Consider the following 21110-nt stretch of genomic DNA (forward strand, 5'->3'; position numbering starts at 1 on the left):
CCCGGTAGGGCGACTCCTGCGGGATCGGGAGGCGGGGGCCGGTCCGGCCAGTCACGTGGGCGCCGGCCGGCCCAGGTGGGGCGTGTGACGCAGGTGGCGCGGCCAGGTGCCGGTGCGCCCCGCCCCCGCCGGCCCCGGCCAGGGCCCCGCGCGCCACCCGCTGCGCAGGAAGTGCGGGGGCGGGGCCGGGAGGGACCCGAGGCCGGGCAGGAGGCCGCAGAGGCTGCACCCGCGGCGCCCGGCCGCCCGCGTCGCTCCGCCGCTCCGCCCCGCGCAGGTGAGCCCGGGCGCAGGTGAGCCCGGGGACGCGAGGGGGGCGGCAAGTAGGACGGGGGAGGGGAGGTAGTCTTGGGGGAGGTGTCCCCCCTCGGTTTTCCCGCAAGCCCCGCCCCGGGGCCGCGACAACTTGGCGACCCTCTCTCCCAGCGCCGGGCTGCGGAAGGGCGGGGTCGGGCCCGGCGCTGGGACACAAGCCCGCAGCCCGCCCCGGCCGGGCTTCCACTCCCCGGAGGGAAACTTTGCAGCCAGAGTGGGGATTCGATTGAGAGTGGGGGCCCGGAGAGTTTGAAAGGCGCCAGGAGGGCCACAGAATGGCCTTCCCCGGAGCTCCTTGCAGGATCTGCGGGAACCCGCTGGGTCCGGGAGTTCAGAGCAGCCCGCACACCCAGCAGGCCTGGGGGACTTGGTGGGCAGGTGCAGGGAGGGCCCTGCTCTGCCTCCAGCCCACACCATAGGGAGGCAGACAGGGGTGCACGGTGAGTCCCTTTTACCAGTGGGAGCTGTGGACACCCGTCCTGGTTGCCTGGCCTGGTCTGGGAAATGGGAGCGAGGATCTTTTGGGATTTGAGCGAGTGTGTGGACCTAGGCCCGGTGCTTGTCGTGCGTGGGCGGGGGCTGAGTGAGTGGCAGGAGGAGTCCTCGGTGGCCTCTGCATCTGACCTGGATCCCACCTGGGCTCCATGTCCGTGAGGTGCACAGTCTGTGTACCCCCGAATGTGGGCTTGCGTGCCGGGGGGCCTTCGGGACCAGGGAGAAGGTCCCAGGGAGAATGCCGTCCGTGCCGTTGTGCTTAGGCGTGTGGGCTCCGGGTCCAAAGCCTCGCTGTGTGTGAACGAAGGCAAGTTACTTAAGCCTTCTGGGCCTCAGTTTCCTCATCTGTGAAATGGGAGTAATAGAAGTGTCCCTTTACAGGGTGTTGACCCAGCGAGCCACTGCTGAGCTCCTGTCCTAGGGACAAATGTGTCAGGACAGGGTCCCTGCTGTGATGACTGTTTCACAGTCTACAGAGGGTGAAGAAGGCAGGCGCTCCCCGCCCCCGCCCCCGCCCCCCCCCCCCCCCCCCGCCTGGTGGGAGGGTGCAGTGGAGGTGAGCGGCCAGGGGGCTTCCTGGAGGAAGGAACAGGCGCCTGGAGCGTGAGGAGGAGCCGTGTGCCAGGCGGACGCCCTGCCCCTCTCGCCTGGACTCCCGCAGAGAGAAACCGGTGCTGGGAGGTGACCCTGGCGGCTCAGCTCCCCAGGGCTGTTTCTGCCCCAAGTGACCACCCTCCGGGGATGCGCTTGCCACCTGCACAGGAGGAAACTGAGGCACAGGGGCCAGTGGCGTGCATGAGCTTGTCGGGGTCCCCAGGCTCACCCGTGGAGCCCTGCGGTCTGCTGCCCCTGAGGTTGGCGGTCTGTGCCCATGTTTGCCCGAGGCACAAGCAAGTTTGGGTGTCGGAGTCCCAGTTTCGGTTCCAGATTCACTTGGCCGAGTGTCCCCTTGGCAGGGGTGCTCGAGGTGTGCCCGTCCGTCTGCAGCGGCATCTTTGTGTGTGCTGACTCCACGGCTGAGCACAGACCCCCGCTCACCTGGCCCCTGTTGGGAGACAGTTGTCTAGGTCAGGACCCGGCCTGGCCCCTCGCCCGGCGCTGGCCGACCGGCAGTGGGGCCGGGCAGGTCACGCTCACCCTCAGAGAGGGAGAACGGCCACCTCCCAGCAATCTGGGGAGGGACTGGAGACGTGGACAGGGGGGCTTTTGGAGGGCGCTGTCCGCGTGCCGGTTGTACAGTGGGGGCTGTCGCCTGTCTTGGACCTGTCGGGGTTGGGCTCTGATTTCCCACCCTGTGCTCCTGGGGAGCCCGAGGGTGCCTGGCCGGGGCCGGGACTGGGCTCATGGACGTCTGGATTCAGAGCTGGAGCCGGGGATGGCTGGGGGCTACTGAGGACTGAGCCAGGCTGTGTCCCAGGTGGGCAGGCCAGGCAGGTGCCCCCACCCCGTGCAGAGGGAGAACCTCCAGTTAGCTGCACCGGCCAGGGTCTTTCCCTCGGCCCTGGGGGCACTTGCTCCAGGTAACTAACTGTGTGCACTATGACACCGCCCACATACTCAGTACTACCGTGTTTCCCCGAAAATAAGACCTACCCATTAAAATAAGCCCTGGCAGGATTTCTAAGCATTTGTGCAGTAGAAGCCCCACCCCGAAAATAAGACCTAATGGTGGGCATGGCTACGCAGCGTATCTGCACAACCTATGCATTTCCCTGTGTTGCGGTAAAGAAGACGAGCAGCCCTTCTCACCTGCCCCATCGTGACAGCGACTATCCCAGAAGTGACAGGAAAGGTGCGGGCAGCCCCGCCAACAAGGTCGGCTCCCCCTGTCAGGTCCCGGCCATCCTGTGCATGCTGCAAGCTGAGGCTTTGAGGGGAAAATAACACATCCCCCTGAAAATAAGCCCCAGGGTGTCTTCTTGAGGAAAAATAAATTTAAGACCCTGTCTTATTTTCGGGGAAACACGGTAGTACCCAAGACCACCAACAAAGTCTCCAGACCTGCTAAGTGTCCCCTGGGGAGCCAACGGCCACCGGGTGAGGGCCACCTCATAGACGGAGCTGGTTGCTGTGTGCTGCTGGACTCACAAAGCCAGGCCCTGCCCCCGGATTACATGTGACTCCAAGTCCCAAGCTTGGCCGGGCAGAATTACCCAAGGACAAGGGTGTCATTGTGGGTTGAGCTTGTCTGCACAGAGGCAGAGTTTGGGTGGAAGGTGCTGGAGAGGCTGAGCCCCACCAGGCAGGGTGGGGTCAGCAGGACCTACTAGCCAGGGGAGGAGGGACGGAGATGCCCCCAAGGGTGCTACCACCTTGGGATGCAGCTGGAGGCCACACGGTATCCTAACCAGAGGGGTGGCAAGTTCCAGACTTGGGGCGATTGAGTCCTCGTGGCTGAGAGAGCCGCTGTGACCAGAGCCCCAGGCCCAGGGAAGACCGTGCTTCTACGAGGGGGGCAGGAGGGATGGGCTGGTGCCGCCGAAGTCTTGGGCAGCCAGCGGCAGGACTGGGCTACAGAGCAGCCCTCCCAGCCCAGGCGGGTCCGGAGTGCAGCCAGCCAGGCCAGGCCAGCTTAGGACCGGACAGGCTGGGTGGGCACCTGAGACTGGCCAGAGCCTCCCCGACCCCACCTGGTCGTCCCTGCCCCGTGGCTCCTGCTGGCAAGTCCCACCTGCCCCTTCCCCTCCCCCCGCACACCAGGGGTGGGTATTTAGTGGCAAAGAGAATGGCAAGTGCTGTGGGTTCCAAAAGCTCAACCGCAGGAGCTCTTTCCAGTCCCCCTTCCCCTTGCAAAAGCAGCAGGAAGTCACCCGAAAAGTGGCACGGAGGGGCATAGAGGCCTCTATTCGCTCTCGGCACGAAACGCCAGGGCCCGTTCAGGAAGGTGGAGGGTCAGGGGGAGGAGACCAGGGCAGAGCAGTGCGCGAATTGAGCCCAACTACTTGTGGGGACATGAATGGGAAATTGTCCCTGCCCCAAAAGGCTCGCAGACGTGGGGAGACGGGGGCAGACAGACAGCCCGCAGCTCTGGCCGCCTCGTGTCTTCAGAAGGGCTTCCCTGGAGGCTGCCCCTGCTGGGGAGCAGGCCCGCCTCTGTGGCCTGTGGCCACCGCAGGGCATCTGGCCCCTCTCTGTGACGCTGCTGCCTGGACAGAGTGGCCTGCGTTGGCCTGGAGGGCAACCGAAAGGAGTCTGAGCTCTCGCCACCGCCCCCTTCACTGGCTCCAGGACGCCAGGCTAGGCCGGCGTCCAGCGAGGAAACCGAAAGGGACAACTGCAGAAACCCACCGGCCCGGGGCAGAGGCTGGGGTGGGCCTGGGGGTCCTAGAGCCCTCCAGGACCGACACCTGTGCCCATAGGTGTGTGTGCGCCTGGGCCTCCCACCAGCAGGGTGCCTCTCCTAAATAGAAACGGAAGCAGACGACCAGCTGCCTGCCACCAGCCAATGTTTAAGGAAAGCTCCGTGCCTGAGGGGCAGGCCAGCAGGGGCTGAGGCAAAGGAGGAGAGAGTGTGTGGCAGGGTCGAGGCTGCCGTGCCGGCCAACACGAAGAAACTTGTTCGAAAGAAAATACAATCCTTATCCTCTGAGTTAGTAGAAGATGGATGTGACCATGCATAAAACAAGAACAGGATGCTATGAATAAAGAGCAAAGAGATCTTTTTGTAGGATGATGAAATTGACAGGACTGGGGGAAACACTAGAAGATTAGGTAGAGGGACTGTCCCCCAAAGGAGAACAAAGAGATGGTAAAAGTAGGAAAAGAAAGTTAAGAAATTAGGGGAGAATTTCAGAGGTTTCTATACTCACTGATGGATATTCTGGAAAAGTAAAAATAGACTAGAAGAAACTAATGAAGACGTAAGATTAACGTGCATCCCTGCAGAAGCATAGCCCCATGGGCGTCAGGGCTCCTTGGCAGGGCATAACCCAACCGGGGGGACGGGACTGTCACCGGGGCACGTTGCCAGTGAGTGACAACAAGGGAAGAACGGAATAAAACAGTTTCCCGCGGGAGCTCTCAGCTCGTTCTAGTTACCGAGTGGCCGAAGGGCACTTCTAGCCAGTCCAGAGCAAGCCGCCCTGGTTCCTGGGGTGCTTCTGCGCGGCGAGGGGCCTCAAGCCCCGGAAAGCAGTGGGAGGGGGTCCCAGGGTCCGCCTGAGCGGGGGCCAGAGGGTCTCTGGGGAAGCTCAGAGCTGTGTGGGATGTGTTCCCACGAAGCACTGTGGGAGAGCTAACGGGGAGCCGGGCAGTTGGAAGCAGGAGAAATTAGCAAGAGTCAGGGAGGCTCCCGTCAGGGACAGGGCGGGGACTGCCCGGGGGTAGGAGATCCCCAGAGAGTGACTGAGCCTTGCTTAGAAACTGAGGAAAAGCTGAGGAGCCCAGAGGGGTGGCCTTGGGGGACAGGGCAGTGTGGAGGGGCGCCTGGTTTCGTGATAGGCTTTGGGTGTCTTTCCAAACTGTGTCCCTGTAGCTCTTTAATAAAACTAAAAACCAGAAGACAAAGGAGGCCCCGAGGGCCTGCCAGGGCCACAGCTCCCGAGAGCTGGCTCCAGTGGAGCTCCGGGGCCCGGAGCTGCTGCCCACACCCCTCGGCCGGCACCCACCCCCCACCCCAGGCCTGTGGGTGCGGCTGCCTGGCTGGCAGCAGAGGTCACGCCCGCGGTGCTCGCCAGACAGGTTCCGTTTGGGCTCCTTCTGCCTGGAGCAGACTTTGACCTCCCCTGGGAGAGGCTGTGCCAGCCGGGGAGGTGCCACCTGCAGGTCTGGAGCGCCATCTCGGAGGAAGGGGCCGGAGGACTCGACCGGGCCGAGGGACGTGGCCGGGGGCCCCGGTAGGGAGGAGGGACGGGACAGGGCAGGAGGCCCCGGGGAGCCGTGGCGCCGAAGGCATTTGTTTGGGAAGGGCACAGCCCGTGGTCAGAGAGTCACGTCTAGAATGAAAGGACGGCGCGGGGCGCGGGCTGTCCACTTCCGGCCGTCCGCTGGGGCGTCACGCTTGGCTGTGCGGAGACGCATCTAAGGTAAACCGAGTTCTGGGCCATCCTGAGACGCAGACGGGCTGCCATGGTTGGGTGATCCCGGGGTGGCGAGGACCTGCTGGGCTGGCCCCTGGGGGAGGCTGGCCGCTGTTGTCACTGCCCGGTGATTCGGAATGCCCTGAGGAATGTGTCCTCCCGACTGGCTGGCGTGGGGGCAGCCGGGGCTCCAAGGACGGCCCCTCCGGGGGCCTGGGAGGCTCAGCGAACCCGCCTTCCTGGGATGGTTTTGCAGAGAACTCACGTCCCGCTGGGAGGTTTGGTGGCCGTCGGGGCTGGGCGGGCCAGAGAGCCAGACTTCCGGGTGGCCTGCAGTGGCCCCGACGGTGCTGGTTCAGGCTGAGCCGTGTGGCCCCACTGGGCCTCCCTGCGGGGACTAACTCTGGGTCTGTGACTCTGAGCCTTGTTTTCCCACCTGGAAAATAGTCTCCCCCTTCCTGAGACGGCCGTGGCTCCCACACGCACGGAGTTTGGGGTACCAGAGGCATCTGGACACGGCTGTCCTTGTTTTTATGAGAATGAAAGGGGAAAGAATTAAAGGAGCGCGTTTTTTCCATGTTACGTTTTGCCCGATCCCAACAGGCACCTCTGTCCTCAGGCGAGCCCTTCCTCGGGGTAGCTGGGGGGCTGTCCCCCGCCCTCCCTGGCCAGGCTCCTGGTGACGGCCTGTGCCGCTGATCCGCTCTGCGCCGGCGGCTGCGTCACCGTCCTTTGCACCCCGGGGCTCCGGCCAGGCGGGAGCCAAGGAGCAGGCGGGACAGACGGCTGGGAGGGACAGGGGGAGAGGCCCTCTCGAGACCCTTGCTCTGCCCCCAGGACCCCGCGGCCCAGCATGGCCCAGCGGCACTCGGACAGCTCCCTGGAGGACAAGCTGCTGGAGCACCGCTTCCACGCGGAGCTCCGGCTCGACGCCAACGGCAACCCGGCCCCCGGGCTGCCCCTGCTGCGGAGTTCCCTGCGGGCCAGGGACAACGCTGCGGTCCAGCCCGAGGCCCCGGCAGCCCCGGGGGACAAGGAGCCGCGGCCCGTCGTCTTGAGCACGCAGAGCCCCGCGGCCCTCAAGATGGGCACTCAGCAGCTGATCCCCAGGAGCCTGGCCGTGGCCAGCAGGGCGAAGACCCCCGCCCGTCACCAGAGCTTCGGGGCAGCCGTGCTCAGCAAGGAGGCCGCCCGGCGGGGCCCCCCGCTCCTCACGGCACCCAGCTTCTCCCTGGACGACATGGACGTGGACGTGGGCCCCGGCGGGGCGCTGAGGCGGAACCTGCGGAACCAATCCTACCGGGCGGCCATGCGGGGCCTGGGCAGGCCCGGTGGCCAGGGGGACTCCGCCCCGCTGAGCCCCAAGCTCCAGGCTCTGGCCGAGGAGCCCACCCAGCCTACTGCCCGGCGCCCAGCCAAAAACAAGGTAGGGGACGGCGGGGAGGGGCTGGCAGGCAGGGTGTCCGGCCCGTCACTGTGACCTTCTGCACCACGGCAGTGGCCACTTAGCACCTTCTGTGTGCAGCTGTTTTTTGTTTTGTTTTTGACGTGGGGTCTAGCTCTGTCACCCAGGCTGGAGTGCAGTGGCGTCGTCATAGCTCACTGCATGCTGCCTCCAGCTCCCGTCCACAAGCCGTCCTCCCACCTCAGCCTCCCAAAGTGCTGGGACAGTGGGCGTGCGCCACCACACCTGGCTGCGTGAAGGCTCTTAACTCTTTGCACTCGCTTTATTTCTCATCATCCTCTCGACATTATCCACACTCGACATCCGAGTGCAGAGGGTTAACGGGTTTAGCCCCGTGAATTCCAGCGGCCAGGCCGTGGACGTGGTACCCCACTTTACAGACAGGGCAGCTGAGGCTTGGCAAGGCCGGGGTCTCACACAGGAGCCCCATGCTGGCGTCCCCCCCTCGCAGCCACAGTGGGGGTGGGGAGCAGAGCCTTGGGGTGGCCGCCTCCTTCTGAGACCTCATGGGAGCTGCCTGTGTGCATGGCAGGGTTTAGTAATGACCTGACAGCAGTGACCAGCCGGGCTCTGTGTGCCCCGCTGCCTCCAGCTTAGCCAAAGTCTGGGTGTTCCCTATGCACACCCCCACTTCCCTGCCCGCCGTCAAGGCTCCGGGGCTGGGGTACAGGTGGTGTACCCCTCCCTGGCCAGTGATGCAGTCCCAGCTGTATGTGTCACTGGGCATAGGGACCAAGGGGCCAGCAGGTGCTCCTGGACCCAGTGTCCCTCGCCCTCTGAGTTGCCCTCCTCCAAGCCCGGGCGCCAGGCCTCTGTTGCTGGCAGCCGCAGCTGGGAGGCCGTGTTCAGGGAGAGCCGCCTGGCACCTGGGCACCCCTGCTTGGTCTCTGCCTGGGCCTGGCAGGGGCTGGGGCTCGGGAGGCCAGCTGGCCAGGCCCGCCCGTGGGGGCTTGCTTGGGAATGCAGGACAGAAGCAGCTCTGGCCCGGGGTGTCTCTTGTACACCTGTCTGGAAAGCAGCCCAAGCTCGCCGCTGCCTTGGCGAAGGGCTGGGGGCGCTCACCGCTGGGGTCCCCGGCAGGTTCCCGAACCTTGGGACTCTGGGCTTCCCCACCTGGGAGTGGAGGTGACAGTCCTCCTCGGGTGGTCTGCAGAGCACAGAACTCGGCTAGCCAAGTGCCGGGCAGTGTCCGTGGAAGGGCATGCCCACTGGGGCCTCTTCCCCCAGGGCCCTCCTGGCTGCCGCCTCTGCCCAGGCTCAGGAGAAGCTGGGACCACCCGTCAGGACGCTGGCCATCCAGCATGCCTGGGGCAAGACCTCGAGCTCACACTGGAGGCCGATGGTGGCTGAGGTGGCCCCGTGTCTCCTTGGTCATGGCTGTCCCCTGCCATGAGCACGAGAGATGCCCAGACCCCAGAATCACCTCGGGACCTGTGCTGTGGGTCCCCACACCCCAGAGGCTGGGATGACGACCCCACCACTCTGCGCCCACCCAGGGCCAGGCCGGCAGGGCTCCCTTCGTTTGTTCGTTCATTCATTCGCTCACTCACTGTTGACTCAGCATCCAGCAGACACTTCCTGCTGCACGCCTGTGCCAGGGTGAGCCCAGCAGGCTCGGTCCCCGTCCCTGGGGTGCTGCCAGGGCAGTGGTGCTGAGGGCTGGGCTGGGCCAGCTCAGGGGTGGTGGGAGCACAGAGGAGGGGGCTCCCTGTGGCCTTGGGGCCTAGGAGGGGCCTAGAACAAGGGGGGTGAGAGTGGAGGCATGAGAGGTGGGGCTGGGGGGAGGACGGGGGACTTAGGAGGGGCCGAGGCAAAAGCTCCAGCCAGACCTGGAGGTGGCAGGTGGGGTGCCGAGTACAGGTATGTGGCTCGGGGTGGGGTGCCAGGTATGGGTATGGGGCTCGGGGTGGGGTGCAGGGTGTGGGGCTGGGGGTGGGGCACCGGGTGTGGGGCTGGGGTGGGGTGCAGGGTGCGGGGCTGGGGGTGGGGTGCCGGGTGTGGGGCTGGGGGTGGGGTGCCGGGTGTGGGGCTGGGGGTGGGGCGCCGGGTGCAGCTGGGAGCGCTGCATACTATCAACCAGCAAGGGGAGTTGTCAGGTCCCAACAGGTTCCGAGAAACCAACCCCTGTTTTCCAGGAACCCGAGCACATATGAGGTCGGGAAACATGGTGTGTCCCGGCCAAGGCGGGGGGCATCGAGCTAGGCACCTGTGGTAGGGGGAGGTGGTCACCTCTGCCATCGTTCTCAGCTGCTGGGCCCAGGCCCATGCCAGGCTCCAGGCACTGACCAGCAGTCCCTGCTCTTCTGCTACTCCAGGTCTCGGCCCCCAAGTGCCTGCGTACAGCCCCATGCCCCTGCTTGGCCCTTGCCCAGCCTCGGGCTTCCCTCGGGCTCACTGTGGCCTCCAGGCCCACAGCCCGCTCCCCTGAGCATCTCCTCTGGATGAGCTCCACCCCTCCTCCTCCTCCAGGCAGCCCTCCTGCACCTGCCCTGCCTGCTAGGGCCCCCACCCCACCTGTCAGGCCTCCACTTGGCAGCCCTTGTGGAGCTGACGTTTACTGAGCACCTTCTGCATGCCCGGCGCCGCCCCTCCGGCTTTGCACACGGAGCTGGGAGGCCCTGGGTCCCAGAGCAGCAGACTGGCACGCAGTAGGCCCACACCTGCCGTCCCCGCCGACTGCGGCTGTTTTGTCTCCTTTGCACAGAAGACGCTGGGGCGGAAACGTGCACAGAAGGGCTCCTTCAAGGACGGTGAGTGTGGCGTCCCCAGGCGGCCAGGGCCGGGCTCACTGGGGGCCTCCCCGGGGGTCGGGGGGGCTCGGTTTGGTGGCTCCAAGGACCTGTGTACGGGACCCTTTCAGAGACAGGTCCTGAGCTCCCCACGGCTGGTCTGACTGTGCAGCTCTGATAGATCTAGAAAGTTCCCTGGGACTCCCTTCTGTGTGACCCCAAAGCAGGACACAGACAGCGCCCCACTCCCACCCTGGCCACCCGGGCGAGTGCCCGAGGGACTAAGGCCAGATCAGGCGTCCACACCCCCTGCTCCCCCAGAGTCCTCGGGGTTGGAGGGGACCCACGTAGGGGTCAGGCGGGGGTAGGGGAAGGCGGCACATCCGGCCTGCTGAGGGGGACGCCAGGGCACCCCACGGGGAGTGGAGGGGCCTGCTGGCCAGGATGGGGCGCCCGGCAGGTGTGAAGGAGTCGAGGCCTCGAATGCCCAGCTCCGGCCTGGCCTTTGTTGGGAGGCTCTGAGACACGGAGACCCAAGCCAGGAAGAGCCCTCCGACCCTGCCACTCCCCGGAGGCGGTGTGGACGGCCGTGGGCCTGGAAGTGGGGATCCCCACTCCCAGCTGTGCAGCTCTGATAGATCTAGAAAGTTCCCTGGGACTCCCTTCTGTGTGACCCCAAACCTCCTCTACAAAAGTGTGGATCTATCAGAGCTGCACAGTGGGGAGTGGGGATCCCCCACTCCCCTCTTCCTCCCCTAACCTCCTCTACAAAAATCTCAGGGAAGAGCCACCCCAGCAATGCCGCAGTCTGGGGTGAGGTTGGCGGGGGCTGCCCTAAGCTGGGGACCGGCCCGGCCCAGGGGGTCTTGCCGCGTAGGAGTGCTCGGGCCGGCACCCGTGCCCTCCAGCCCGGCCTGGGCACAGGCCCCACCCAAAGCCTCCCTCCCCCCGGCAGGCGCAGCTGGCCCCTGTGGGGGCTGGTCTGACCCTGGTCTGAAGGTGACTGTCCTCTCCCCAGACCCCCAGTTCTACCAGGAGATCCGGGAGCGGGGCCTGAACACCAGCCACGAGTCTGACGACGACGTGCTCGATGACCCCTCCAGCCCGGAGGCGACCCGGAAGGTGGACGCCGCCATCGTGGTCAAGAGCTACCGGCCTGCCCAGGTCACCTGGAGCCAGCTCCCAGAGGTAGGGCCGGGCGGGGGCGAGCGTAGCCCACAAAGGCAGGTGGGGCCCCAGGAGCCCTGGTCGTTCCTCCCCCAGCCTGTGCCATCACCCCACGAGTGGCAGCCCTGCGCAGACTGACCTGCAGGGAGCGGGGGGCACAGGGACCCCTTCCCAGGGCCCTGCCCACTGGAAGGCACTGCCCGCTGGAAGGCTGAGGGTCCGAGGGAGGAGGCAGCTGGGAGGGGCCGAGGCCAAGCCACCCCCACACTTCCCACATCTGGAGCGGCCCGTCCTGCCCTGTAGGGCTGCAGGGCTGCAGGTGGAGGGCATGGCCGGGCAGCGGCCCGTGCATGGGGGAGGCCCAGCTGGCCGTGGGTGGACAGACTCGTGACCCCAGGGAGCCGCGAGTGTGGCAGTCGGGGGCGGGGGAGGGGGGCCTGGCTTTTCTTCATCTGCAGGACGATGGGGCCCCTTGTCTGCCGCCCCCGGGGAATAGGGTTGTGGCCCCGTGACCGCCCGCCACGCCCCACGCTGCTGCGTGCCACAGGAGCGCAGCCAGGGCTGGCCCCCCATGGGGGTAGGGCAGGCGGGGGCTGCCTCCCCAGAGCTGGAAAGGTCTGGAAGCTTACTCCTGCTCTGGGAGCTGGGGGTGCATGATCTCCCCGGCTTGGAGTGAAGTCCGGGCCACCGCACGCGGTGACATTGCCACAGTCTGAGCCCAACTGTCCCCCTGGCCCATTGCTGTTGGTGGCCTCTGCCCAGGCGGGTGAGGAGGAGACCTGGGCCCCGCAGAGAGGGTGCTCTGGGCAGTGTGGCAGCCCCGCCGTCCACAGGGACTAGTGTGGCTATGCTGTCTCCAGTGGGCCCCACTGCAGCCACGGCAGCTGCTGGCCACGCGCCCCAAGGGGGGAGCTCGGGCAGTGCCACCAGGCTGACAGTGTTGCTGGTACCTACTCGGGCAGGCCACGACTCGCCTGGCCCGGGGGGGATCTGTGGCACGGGCCACCCTCCGTGCCGGCCCTCCAGCCCTGGCGGGGAGGAGGTGGGCTTGAGCGTCTCTAGCCCCTCCCCCCACCCTCTGGCCTTTCCCTCTGGACACTCTTCCCTGGGCTGCCCCAGGGAGGTTTCCATGGGGAGGAAGATGAAGGTGACGGCCCCAGCAGGACGGGCCAGCTCCGTGGCCTGACTTCGCTGAGCCTGATGTGTTCCGGGAGGGGGTGGCTCTGCCTGGGCCCCACCTCCTCTGGGCCTCTCTGTTCTTCTCGTGGGCTCTGGGCCCGAGGGAGGAGGACCGGAGGGGCACCTGGCCCAGGCTTCCGGGACGTGCAGCCGCAACCCCGGCCCGTGTCTCCTCAGGTGGTGGAGTCAGGCATGCTGGACACACTGTCTGCCGAGGAGCGCAAGAGGCAGGAGGTGAGGGCACGGGGCAGGTGCTGTCCTGGCCACAGCGTGGGCCACATGACGGCCTGGGGGAGGGGCCACGGCCACGGTGACCCTGCACACCCACCACCTGTGCCCTGCGCCCACACACGTCATGGTGCCTGGAGACTCCGCCTCTACTCCATGCCGGGCACTGTCTGAGCCCCTTGGCGTCACTGTGTGAACCCTCAGGGCAGCCTCAGGGTCGGGGGGCTGCCATTACCCCCTTCTCAGACGAGCCCAGGCGTCCTGGCCCAGCTGCACAAGCTCATAAGTGACGAGCCAGAGCGCAAACCCAGGGCCGTGGGGCTCACGTCCTCAGGGTGTCCTGACAGCCCTCTCCAGGGTGTCTGTCCAGGGCTGGTGGCCCCGCCTACCCCACCACCCAGATCACGCCTGTGCCCAGCCTCTTTCTTCCTCCGGGACGGCTCATGTGGACCCCTCCGCGCAGGCCATCTTCGAGATCCTCACGTCCGAGTTCTCCTACCAGCACAGCCTGAGCGTCCTGGTGGCCGAGTTCCTGGAGTCCAAAGAGCTGCGGGCCACGATGACGCAGACCGAGCACCACCACCTCTTCTCCAACATCGTGGACGTCCTGGGCGCCAGCCAGAGGTGAGGCCCACGCCGCAGCCCTCCACCCGGGTCCCTGCACCTGGGAAGGCCACCTCACCCCGCTTAGCACCGTGGCGGTGTGGACGGGCTCTGGGAGGGCTGTGGTCTGCATCTGTGGGTGGGACAGTTTGGAGCAGCCGCTGGCTCAGACGGGGTGACAGCCCAGGGCCCTCGAGGCTACTGGGGTCTGGCCCCAGGGCTGGCCTGAGCACCAGGGTGTGGGCGTCCTGGACATTCACGAGGGGTCCTGCCCCGCTGACGGGCATGATTCCACCAGGACACCTGGGCACAGAGGGCCGAGTGACCAACAGGGCACTCACCGGCTGGGAGGCAGCCCCAGGTCATGTTGCACCCAGAGGTGTCTGGTGGCTGGACTGGGCTCTGGTTGCAGAGCCTGGAGGTGGAGGAGGGGACAGGCTTGTACCTGCAGGCCTGCGTGGGTGTGTGTACACGTACGTGTGTGTGCATGCGCACATGTGTGTGTATGTGCATGTATGTGTGGGCTCAGACCTGTGCTAGCCCGATACCCTGGAGGACCCCAGGGCATCACCGGCCCACGGAGCCTCAGCCTCACTGCTAACCGGGTGGACCTGGGCGGGACTGGTGAGGGGTCGGGTCCTTCGGCGCCAGCTTGCGGCTGGACCCTTTTACAATGGTGGCACATTCACATCAGCATCAGGCCCGCCATGGCCACGCCTCACCCAGTGCTGCCTGCGGGGCCCTCGTGGAAGTTTCAGGGCCACAGGGGAAGAGGGGTTGTCTGTCCCCGGAGACGGCGGCTTCCTGTCGAGGCTACGGTGACTGGCTGGGGGTGTCTGGGATCCACCCCTCCCCCAGCATGGTCCCCTCTGCACTGAGTGGCCGTGGGTTTGCTTCTGACCTCTGCTGTCCCCAGGGTGGGACGCTCGGCTCTTCCTCCCGCTGGCCCCGCCGGCTGGCCCTGGCATCCACAGTGACCTCCCCAGGGAATCGGCACTATTTGGGTCGAGGCTGGTGGCTGGTGGCTGCCAGCTCTCCCCGGTTTCTCTCAGAAAGCCACAGTCCCCCATGGAGGAGCCTGTGCACACGTGTGTGTGCGGCCCTGCGTCTGCGCAGCCGGCTCCTCTCACGCCCTCGCCCATGGGGACCTCAGTTCCCGACATGCTGTCCCGTGTGCCAGGCTCCCCAAGCGTCTCCTGCAGGTGTCCCCCTACAGGAAGCACAGCCCTGCACGGGCAGAGGGGCCTGAGGGACCCCCACCCCCCTCAAAGCTAGGCCAGGACCCCTCAGCCCGTCAGAGCTCTCAGGGCGGGAGGACCCCGGCTGCCGTGCCCGGGCAGGGAGGAAGCCGGAGCCTCGGTGAGGCTCTCTCTGGTCTGCAGAGTGGACATGGCTCCAGCCGCTGCGTCCCACACCAGCGGCCACTGCGGCCCAGCTCTGCCGGAGCCTCACCTCACTCCGTCCTCACCGCCCTGGGCTGAGGCCTGGGTTGTGGACAAGGCCAGGGGCCGGCGGTCATCCCCGGGGAGTCTGCCGAGGGCCCAGACCTAGCCCCAACACTGGCCTCGACTGCCCGTGCAGAACGGGGTGGGACTCTGCGAAAGTGGACAGTTCGTGACGCTGGGCAGGGAGTTCGGCCGACACAGCTGCCTGCGATTTGGGACCTGTCCTTGGAGGGGTGGCCCTCCCTCGTCGCCCGGGCCCAGGGTAGCCCCTCTGTGTGACCAGGAGGCTGTGCACGCGTGCCTGCTCCCCTGTGGTGGCCGTCTGTCCCTGAGCTTTCCCCAGGGACAGGCACAGGGCTGGGTGCTGCTGAGGGCCAGGGAGGGTGCCCAGTCGTTTCATGTGTGAGGAGCTTGTCCGTCCTGGGGCGTCCTAGGCAGGATTGCGGCCTGCAGCCACACCACGGGGCGCACTGGCCCCCAAGCACCTGCCACATGCCGCCTCCCGGAGCTCGGCTGGGTTCCTGCTGTGTGCACATGTGCATGCGTGCTCATCCATGTGTGTGTGCACGTGTGTGCATGTGCGCACGTGGGGGCCGACCACCAGGCCCGGGGCTAGCCCTCACCGCTGCACGCCTGCAGGTTCTTTGAGGACCTGGAGCAGCGGCACAAGGCGCAGGTGCTGGTGGAGGACATCAGCGACATCCTGGTGGAGCACGCGGAGCGGCACTTCCACCCCTACGTCGCCTACTGCTCCAACGAGGTCTACCAGCACCGCACCCTGCAGCAGCTCACGTGAGTGGCTCCCGGGGGCCCGGGGCGTCTGGACTCCGGAGGACCCAGCGCTTGCTCTCCCGAAGCAGTTCGCGCGCAGCCTGGCTTCCGTAGGCGCCACCCGGTCTCTGCGCGGCCGGGCCACGCGGGCCTGGCAGGACAGCCCCGTCCTCCGTTGCAGGAACAGCAACGCCGCCTTCCGTGAGGTCCTCAGGGAGATCGAGAAGCGGCCGGCGTGCGGGGGCTTGCCCATGATCTCCTTCCTGATCCTGCCCATGCAGCGCGTGACCCGGCTGCCCCTCCTGACAGACGTGAGTGTAGCCTGGACGGGCGCCCACCTCGGGGAGCCCCTGCCTTCGGGGGGAGGGGGAGTGCTGCTCCCCACCAACTTCTCTCGCACGCTTTGCCTGTCTCTGGAAACGTGGGGTCACGGGGTGCTGGCTCCCTTTCCCATTCAACGTGGCCCAGCTGGCAGAGCCCCACGTGGCACAGAGGCCGTCCGGGGGCTGCGTGCACTGATGGGGCCGGCTCTGGGCCACCCTGCAGCCCCACGTGGGGCCTGGTGTTGGTGGGAGCCCCTGCCCTGCGCGGGCCGCCACACCAGGCTGCAGGAGGGGCCCCGGCGCCTCACGCCTGCCATCCTCTCCAGACTCTCTGCCTCAAGACCCAGGGCCACCCCGAGAGGTACCAGGCCGCCAGCCACGCACTCAAGGCCATCAGCAAGGTGAGGGACGCCCGGGGCGGGGGGTGCCGGTCCTGGTGGCCGAGCTCAGCATAGACCCCGGGGCAGGGAGGTTCTCGGATTATCCACACTAAGCCTTTCGTGGTACTGATGGGGAAACTGAGGCCCAGAGCTCACAGTGGTGAGCCCGTGGCGTGGCTGAGACAGGGACCAGCCCAGCTCCACGTGCGAGGCAGGGAGGGCTGGGCATGCTCAGTGCGGGGTGGGGGGGGGGGGAGGAGTGTGCCAGGGGCCCCTCAGCCCCAGTGCACTCACACGCATGCCTGCACGCCGCAGCTGGTGAAACAGTGCAACCAGGGGGCCCACAAGATGGAGCGCACGGAGCAGATGTACACGCTGCACACGCAGCTGGACTTCGGGAAGGTCAAGGTAGGCGGCCCCGGCGGTGCCACACGATCCCAGGTACCAGGGGACTCACCCAGCGGTGCCACACGGTCCCCAGGTACCAGGGGACTCACCCAGTGGGCGGCCAGGCCCCTCAACCACGTCCCTCCAGCTCTCCCGGTCGTCCTGCATCTGAGGTCAGGGGTCGTACTCTAAAGCCGGGGGCTGGACAGAGGCCTTGGGGGGGTCCACCTGGTGAGGCCTAGGGGCTGGGCCACCTAGACCCCGTGCCTTTCGTTTCTCCAGCCCTCGGTTTCCCAATCTGGGAGCATCCCTTGTGCCCCCCACTGGGTGGGTCTCTCTGGCCTCGACGACACCCCCAGGACTGCAAGGCAAAGGGCAGGCCCCAGGCCCCAAGTGGCCAAGCAGAGGGGCGGCGGGGCTGCCCTGGGCGAGGGCTCCTTGCTGGCGTCTGGGGCTGGGCCTGACCCTGCTGGGGCCAGAGCGGGAAGCCACCTGCAGGGCTGCTAAGGGCGCAGCTGTCCCAGGGAGGCTCCGGTTCTCGGGAAGGGGCAGAATATTTCCAGCCCGGGCCTGGGCAACTCCAGACCCCTTCCCAAGCAGGCAGGGTCAGACCTCTGCCCCCACTGCAAGATCCACAGACTGACCCTGTCGCAGAGGGGGCCCTGTGTGGGCCTCTTATCCTGGTGCCCTGTCCACGTAGTGCCCTTTGCCCTTTCATAGGCGCCCTGGTTTGGGTGACACGTTTCAGGCCACCCTAGGTCAAGGCCGTGGAGCAAGAGAGCTAAGGGCAAGGAGATCCTGCAAGGGAGGAGGCTCCTTGGGTGGGTCGTGGTGGGCTTCATGGAGGAGGTGTCATAGTGGTAACCACCCGCTGCCGTCACTGAGCCACACTCCATGCAGGTCACGCTCAACTTTGGGGTGCAATACACCCTCCCAGCCAGAACAAGGACCCCATCCTGTCCCAGCTCACCCCCGAGTGGGGCTCTTACTCCCACGTGATCTGGAAGCCATGGACAGGCAGGGGCAGAGAGCGTGGCCCATGTGTGGGGGTGGCCTCGACTGCGGCCGAGGAGCAGGGCTAGAGGGCACCCCCTCCCGATCTGCACCCACACGCTCCGGCAGCGAGGCACCCGGCTGGGGTGCTGTGTTTGCGAACTGGGGGTCAGGAAAGGCCCCTGGACGCTGGAACATGGCCGTCTTGAGCAGGCTGGCCCTTCCCGTGCCCCTGCCCCACGTAGGGGCGAGGCGTGTGGCAGCTTCCCCAGGACTGGGCAGAACATTCCACGGGTGCCCGGCGAGCCGTGGGCGTGGCTGGAGGCCCGGCCGGGCTGTCCTGGCAGGGTCTGGCCCGGGGCCTGGCACGGCACCTTGATTTAAGGGCTGGACAGATCACGTCCCCTCCTCTGTCTGGCCCTGACCAGGGACAGGCCACTTTGTCACCCATCCTCATGGCACTGCCCGTCCTTCCCCTGGGGCCCTGCTCACCCCACTCTGTCCCGCCAGTCCCTGCCGCTGATCTCCGCCTCCCGGTGGCTGCTGAAGCGCGGCGAGCTCTTCTTGGTGGAAGAAACGGGACTTTTTCGAAAACTCGCCAGCCGGCCGACCTGCTACCTGTTCCTGTTCAACGACGTCCTGGTTGTGACCAAGAAGAAGAGGTGGGCTGCTCTACGGGGCGGGGCAGGGAGGGGCAGGTGCAGCCGGTCCGGAGCCCCTCCGACCTCAGCTGGGGCCACAGCCTCCGCCGGGCACCATGGGCTGGTCGCCGGGGCCGCCGCAAGCTGCCCAAGGTCCCCGGCCCTGGCTGTGAGGAGGGCCCGAGGGCCGTGGCCTCTGTTCCCGTGGCACGTGTCTGTGCCCGGGCCCCACCGCTGCTGCAGGGGAGCTGGGCGTGCACCAGGGCAGGGAGCGTCCCACCGACTGCCCGTGTCCCCACAGCGAGGACAGCTACGCGGTCCAGGACTACGCCCAGATGGACCACATCCGGGTCAAGAAGGTGGAGCCCTCCGAGCTGCCCCTGCCGGGGGGTGGCAACCGCAGCTCCTCCGTGCCCCACCCCTTCCAGGTGACCCTGCTGCACAACAGCGAGGGCCGCCAGGAGCAGATCCTGCTGTCCTCGGACTCCGCGTAAGGGGCTCCCCGGGGAGGGGAAGGCTCCTCGGGGCCCAGGTGCATGCGAGGCCCCTCTGTTCAGCCTCATGCGCTATTTGATGGCGACTTCTGGGCCAGGCACTGCTGTAGGGGCTGGGGGTAGAGCCAGGGACAAAACAGAAGCAGCCCGTTCTGGCAGAGCTCTAGTTCCCGTGGGGGGGTGGGGGGGACACTCCCCGACAGCCGAACGACCAGACACCCAGTGTGTCAGAAGGCAGTGAGGACTGGGGAGGGGACGTGCAGGGAGGGTGCCGCCAGGGGCTGCTGAGGAGGGCAAGGGGCTTCCCCAGCAGGGCCAGAGCCATGCAAAGGCCCTGAGGCAGGGGAGTCCTGAGGACAGGGTGGCAAAGTGGGTGGACAGCAGGGACAGAGGGGGCTCCTGGCGGAAGGAAGGCTGGGTCAGTCTCCACGTTCCTTCCAAGCTCCCCTGTGACCATGGCCAACGCCCGGCCCCCTTTCCAGACAGGGAGGCCGTGGCTGACTGAGGGGCAGGAGCTTGGCCTGGACCGGGAACAGGGTGGCCTAGGGTCCAGCCATCTGGGGTCTGGGCTGTGGCTGTCCCCTGACTCTGTGACCCAAGGCAGTTGTGACTTGGGCTCAGCTCGCATGAGGCGAAGTCTCCCAGGCCACCCACCCTTCTTGCCATGCCCCTGGGGATTGGTGTCTGAAGGGCCACCAGGCTGGTGGGGTCAGCCTCAGGGCCTCACTCACACCCTCTGGCCCCTAGGAGTGACCGAGCCCGGTGGATCACCGCACTCACGTACGGGGAGAGACAGGGGCAGGAGCCCCCCAACAAGGGAGGTGAGTGCCGGGTGGGGGTTGCAGGGCGCCTCGCCCAGGAGGGGGAGCCCATCGTGCTGGGCCCGCCGTGGGTGTGTGCACCTGTGCACCTCCCTGCCCTGGCAGTTGGCCCTTCCCAGGAGGCCTCACCCGCCCCGCCACAGGGAGAGGACACTGCCGTGCCCAGTCGCCGGGGAAGCTGTCCGCCACCCCCAGCTCTGGCCCTGCCCGGTCCGCTCTGCCAGTGCTGGGCACTGTGGCCCCAGAAGGAGGCGCACCTGTCCCGCAGGCTCTGGAGGGGCCCTGCTTTAGCCCAAGGGGAGCTGCCACCAGTCCTGGTGCCGGGCCACTAAGACCTGCCGGCCCTGGGGGACACGACTGCGGGAGGGCGCTGGGGGCCCTGGGGGCTGCAGAGGGCACCGGGCCGGGCCCTCCCCAGACGGCCCTGCTGACGCCCGCTGCCCCGCAGACCTGCCCCAGGTGGAGATCACCAGGGCCTTCCTGGCGAAGCAGGCGGACGAGATCACGCTGCAGCAGGCGGACGTGGTGCTGGTCCTGCAGCAGGAGGACGGTGAGCAGGGCGGGCGGGGCGTGCTGGCCCACGCCTGGGCCCCCAGGGGAGGACCCGGAGCTGCGGAGAGGCAGGCTGACTGGCGGGAGCTCTCGGCCTCCCCGCCCGCCCTCAGGGACCTCAAGGGCACACTCTCCCGTTCCCGGGTCTCAGGGCCAGAAGTGGGTTCTGGGCACCCTGTGTCCTGGGTGAGGGGGAGGGGGGGGTCTGCTCTCCTGGGCCCCACCCCACCCCGAGGCCCCGACTCCTGCCTTTGCAGGGCGGGCAGGGGGAGCTCAGCCGGCCCCTCCGGGTGCCCTTGTGACCCTAGGCAAGGCCTCCATGGCAGGAGGGGCGGTGTCAGTCCCGAGAGAGGTGTGGCCCTGGGCAAGGCCTCCATGGCAGGAGGGGTGGTGTCAGTCCCGAGAGAGGTGTGGCCCTGGGCAAGGCCTCCGTGGCAGGAGGGGCGGTGTCAGTCCCGAGAGAGGTGTGGCCCTGGCATCCTCAGGAACAGTTCGGAGGGGGCTCGGGGGCTCCTGCTCTGGGGGGCCCGCGTCCTCCTGTGACCCCCCACCTCACTATCTGGGTGCAGGGTGGCTGCACGGCGAGAGGCTTCGGGACGGGGAGACGGGCTGGTTCCCCGAGGACTGTGCCCGCAGCATCACCAGCCGCGTGGCGGTGGAGGACAACGTGCGCAGGATGGAGCGGCTGCGGGTGGAGACGGACGTGTAGCCGGCAGGGGCCACGGCCAGCGGCTCCAGGGAGCGTGGCGGGCTTGCCCCAAGAGCTCGGAACGCTTCCCTGCGCCTTCCCGAGACCCCAGGCTGCAGCTCTGGGCTCCGGATGCTTGGCAGAAGGAAGATGCTTGTCCTGGGGGGGCGGGGGGGGGGGGCGGGGGAGCGGGGGGGGGGCAGCGCCTCCAGGAGAGTGCGAGGGGCCCGGCCTGGCCCAGCCCCTCCCCCAGCTCTGGTCCCTGCACCCCCCTCACACCTGTGGGGCAGTGGCACCCAGGATGACGGTGACAAGGACAGCCACTGCTTCCGGCAAGAACAACACAGGTCCCCTCCTGTGCCTCCCACCCCCCGTGAGACAAGGAGGGCCCCGAGTGCCCAGGGGTGCCCCCCATT

The 21110-nt window shown here is 67.1% G+C and overlaps 1 protein-coding gene across 1 annotated transcript; it reads left to right on the forward strand.

Annotated features, from left to right (window-relative positions):
• Positions 1 to 217: 217 nt before the first annotated feature.
• Positions 218 to 20853, forward strand: ARHGEF16 (Rho guanine nucleotide exchange factor 16). Its single transcript, XM_012775789.3, has 15 exons — positions 218 to 277; positions 6666 to 7254; positions 9998 to 10043; positions 11041 to 11210; positions 12546 to 12602; positions 13060 to 13220; positions 15284 to 15436; positions 15597 to 15726; positions 16065 to 16139; positions 16434 to 16526; positions 18009 to 18160; positions 18441 to 18629; positions 19381 to 19454; positions 19903 to 20004; positions 20576 to 20853. Exons 2-15 carry the CDS (start codon positions 6682 to 6684, stop codon positions 20713 to 20715), a joined length of 2115 nt encoding a protein of 704 aa, XP_012631243.2. The 5' UTR covers positions 218 to 277; positions 6666 to 6681; the 3' UTR covers positions 20716 to 20853.
• The last annotated feature ends 257 nt before the right edge of the window (positions 20854 to 21110 follow it).

This window comes from Microcebus murinus, chromosome 2, assembly GCF_040939455.1.
Source record: "Microcebus murinus isolate Inina chromosome 2, M.murinus_Inina_mat1.0, whole genome shotgun sequence".
Lineage (NCBI taxonomy): Eukaryota > Metazoa > Chordata > Mammalia > Primates > Cheirogaleidae > Microcebus > Microcebus murinus.

Excerpts from the sequence above, each read along its gene's own strand:
- ARHGEF16 (XM_012775789.3), top strand. The coding sequence starts at position 6,682 with ATGGCCCAGCGGCACTCGGACAGCTCCCTGGAGGACAAGCTGCTGGAG. Across the intron at positions 10,044-11,040 it reads GAAGGGCTCCTTCAAGGACG|ACCCCCAGTTCTACCAGGAG; the intron begins GTGAGTGTGGCG and ends TCCTCTCCCCAG. Across the intron at positions 16,140-16,433 it reads CACTCAAGGCCATCAGCAAG|CTGGTGAAACAGTGCAACCA; the intron begins GTGAGGGACGCC and ends TGCACGCCGCAG.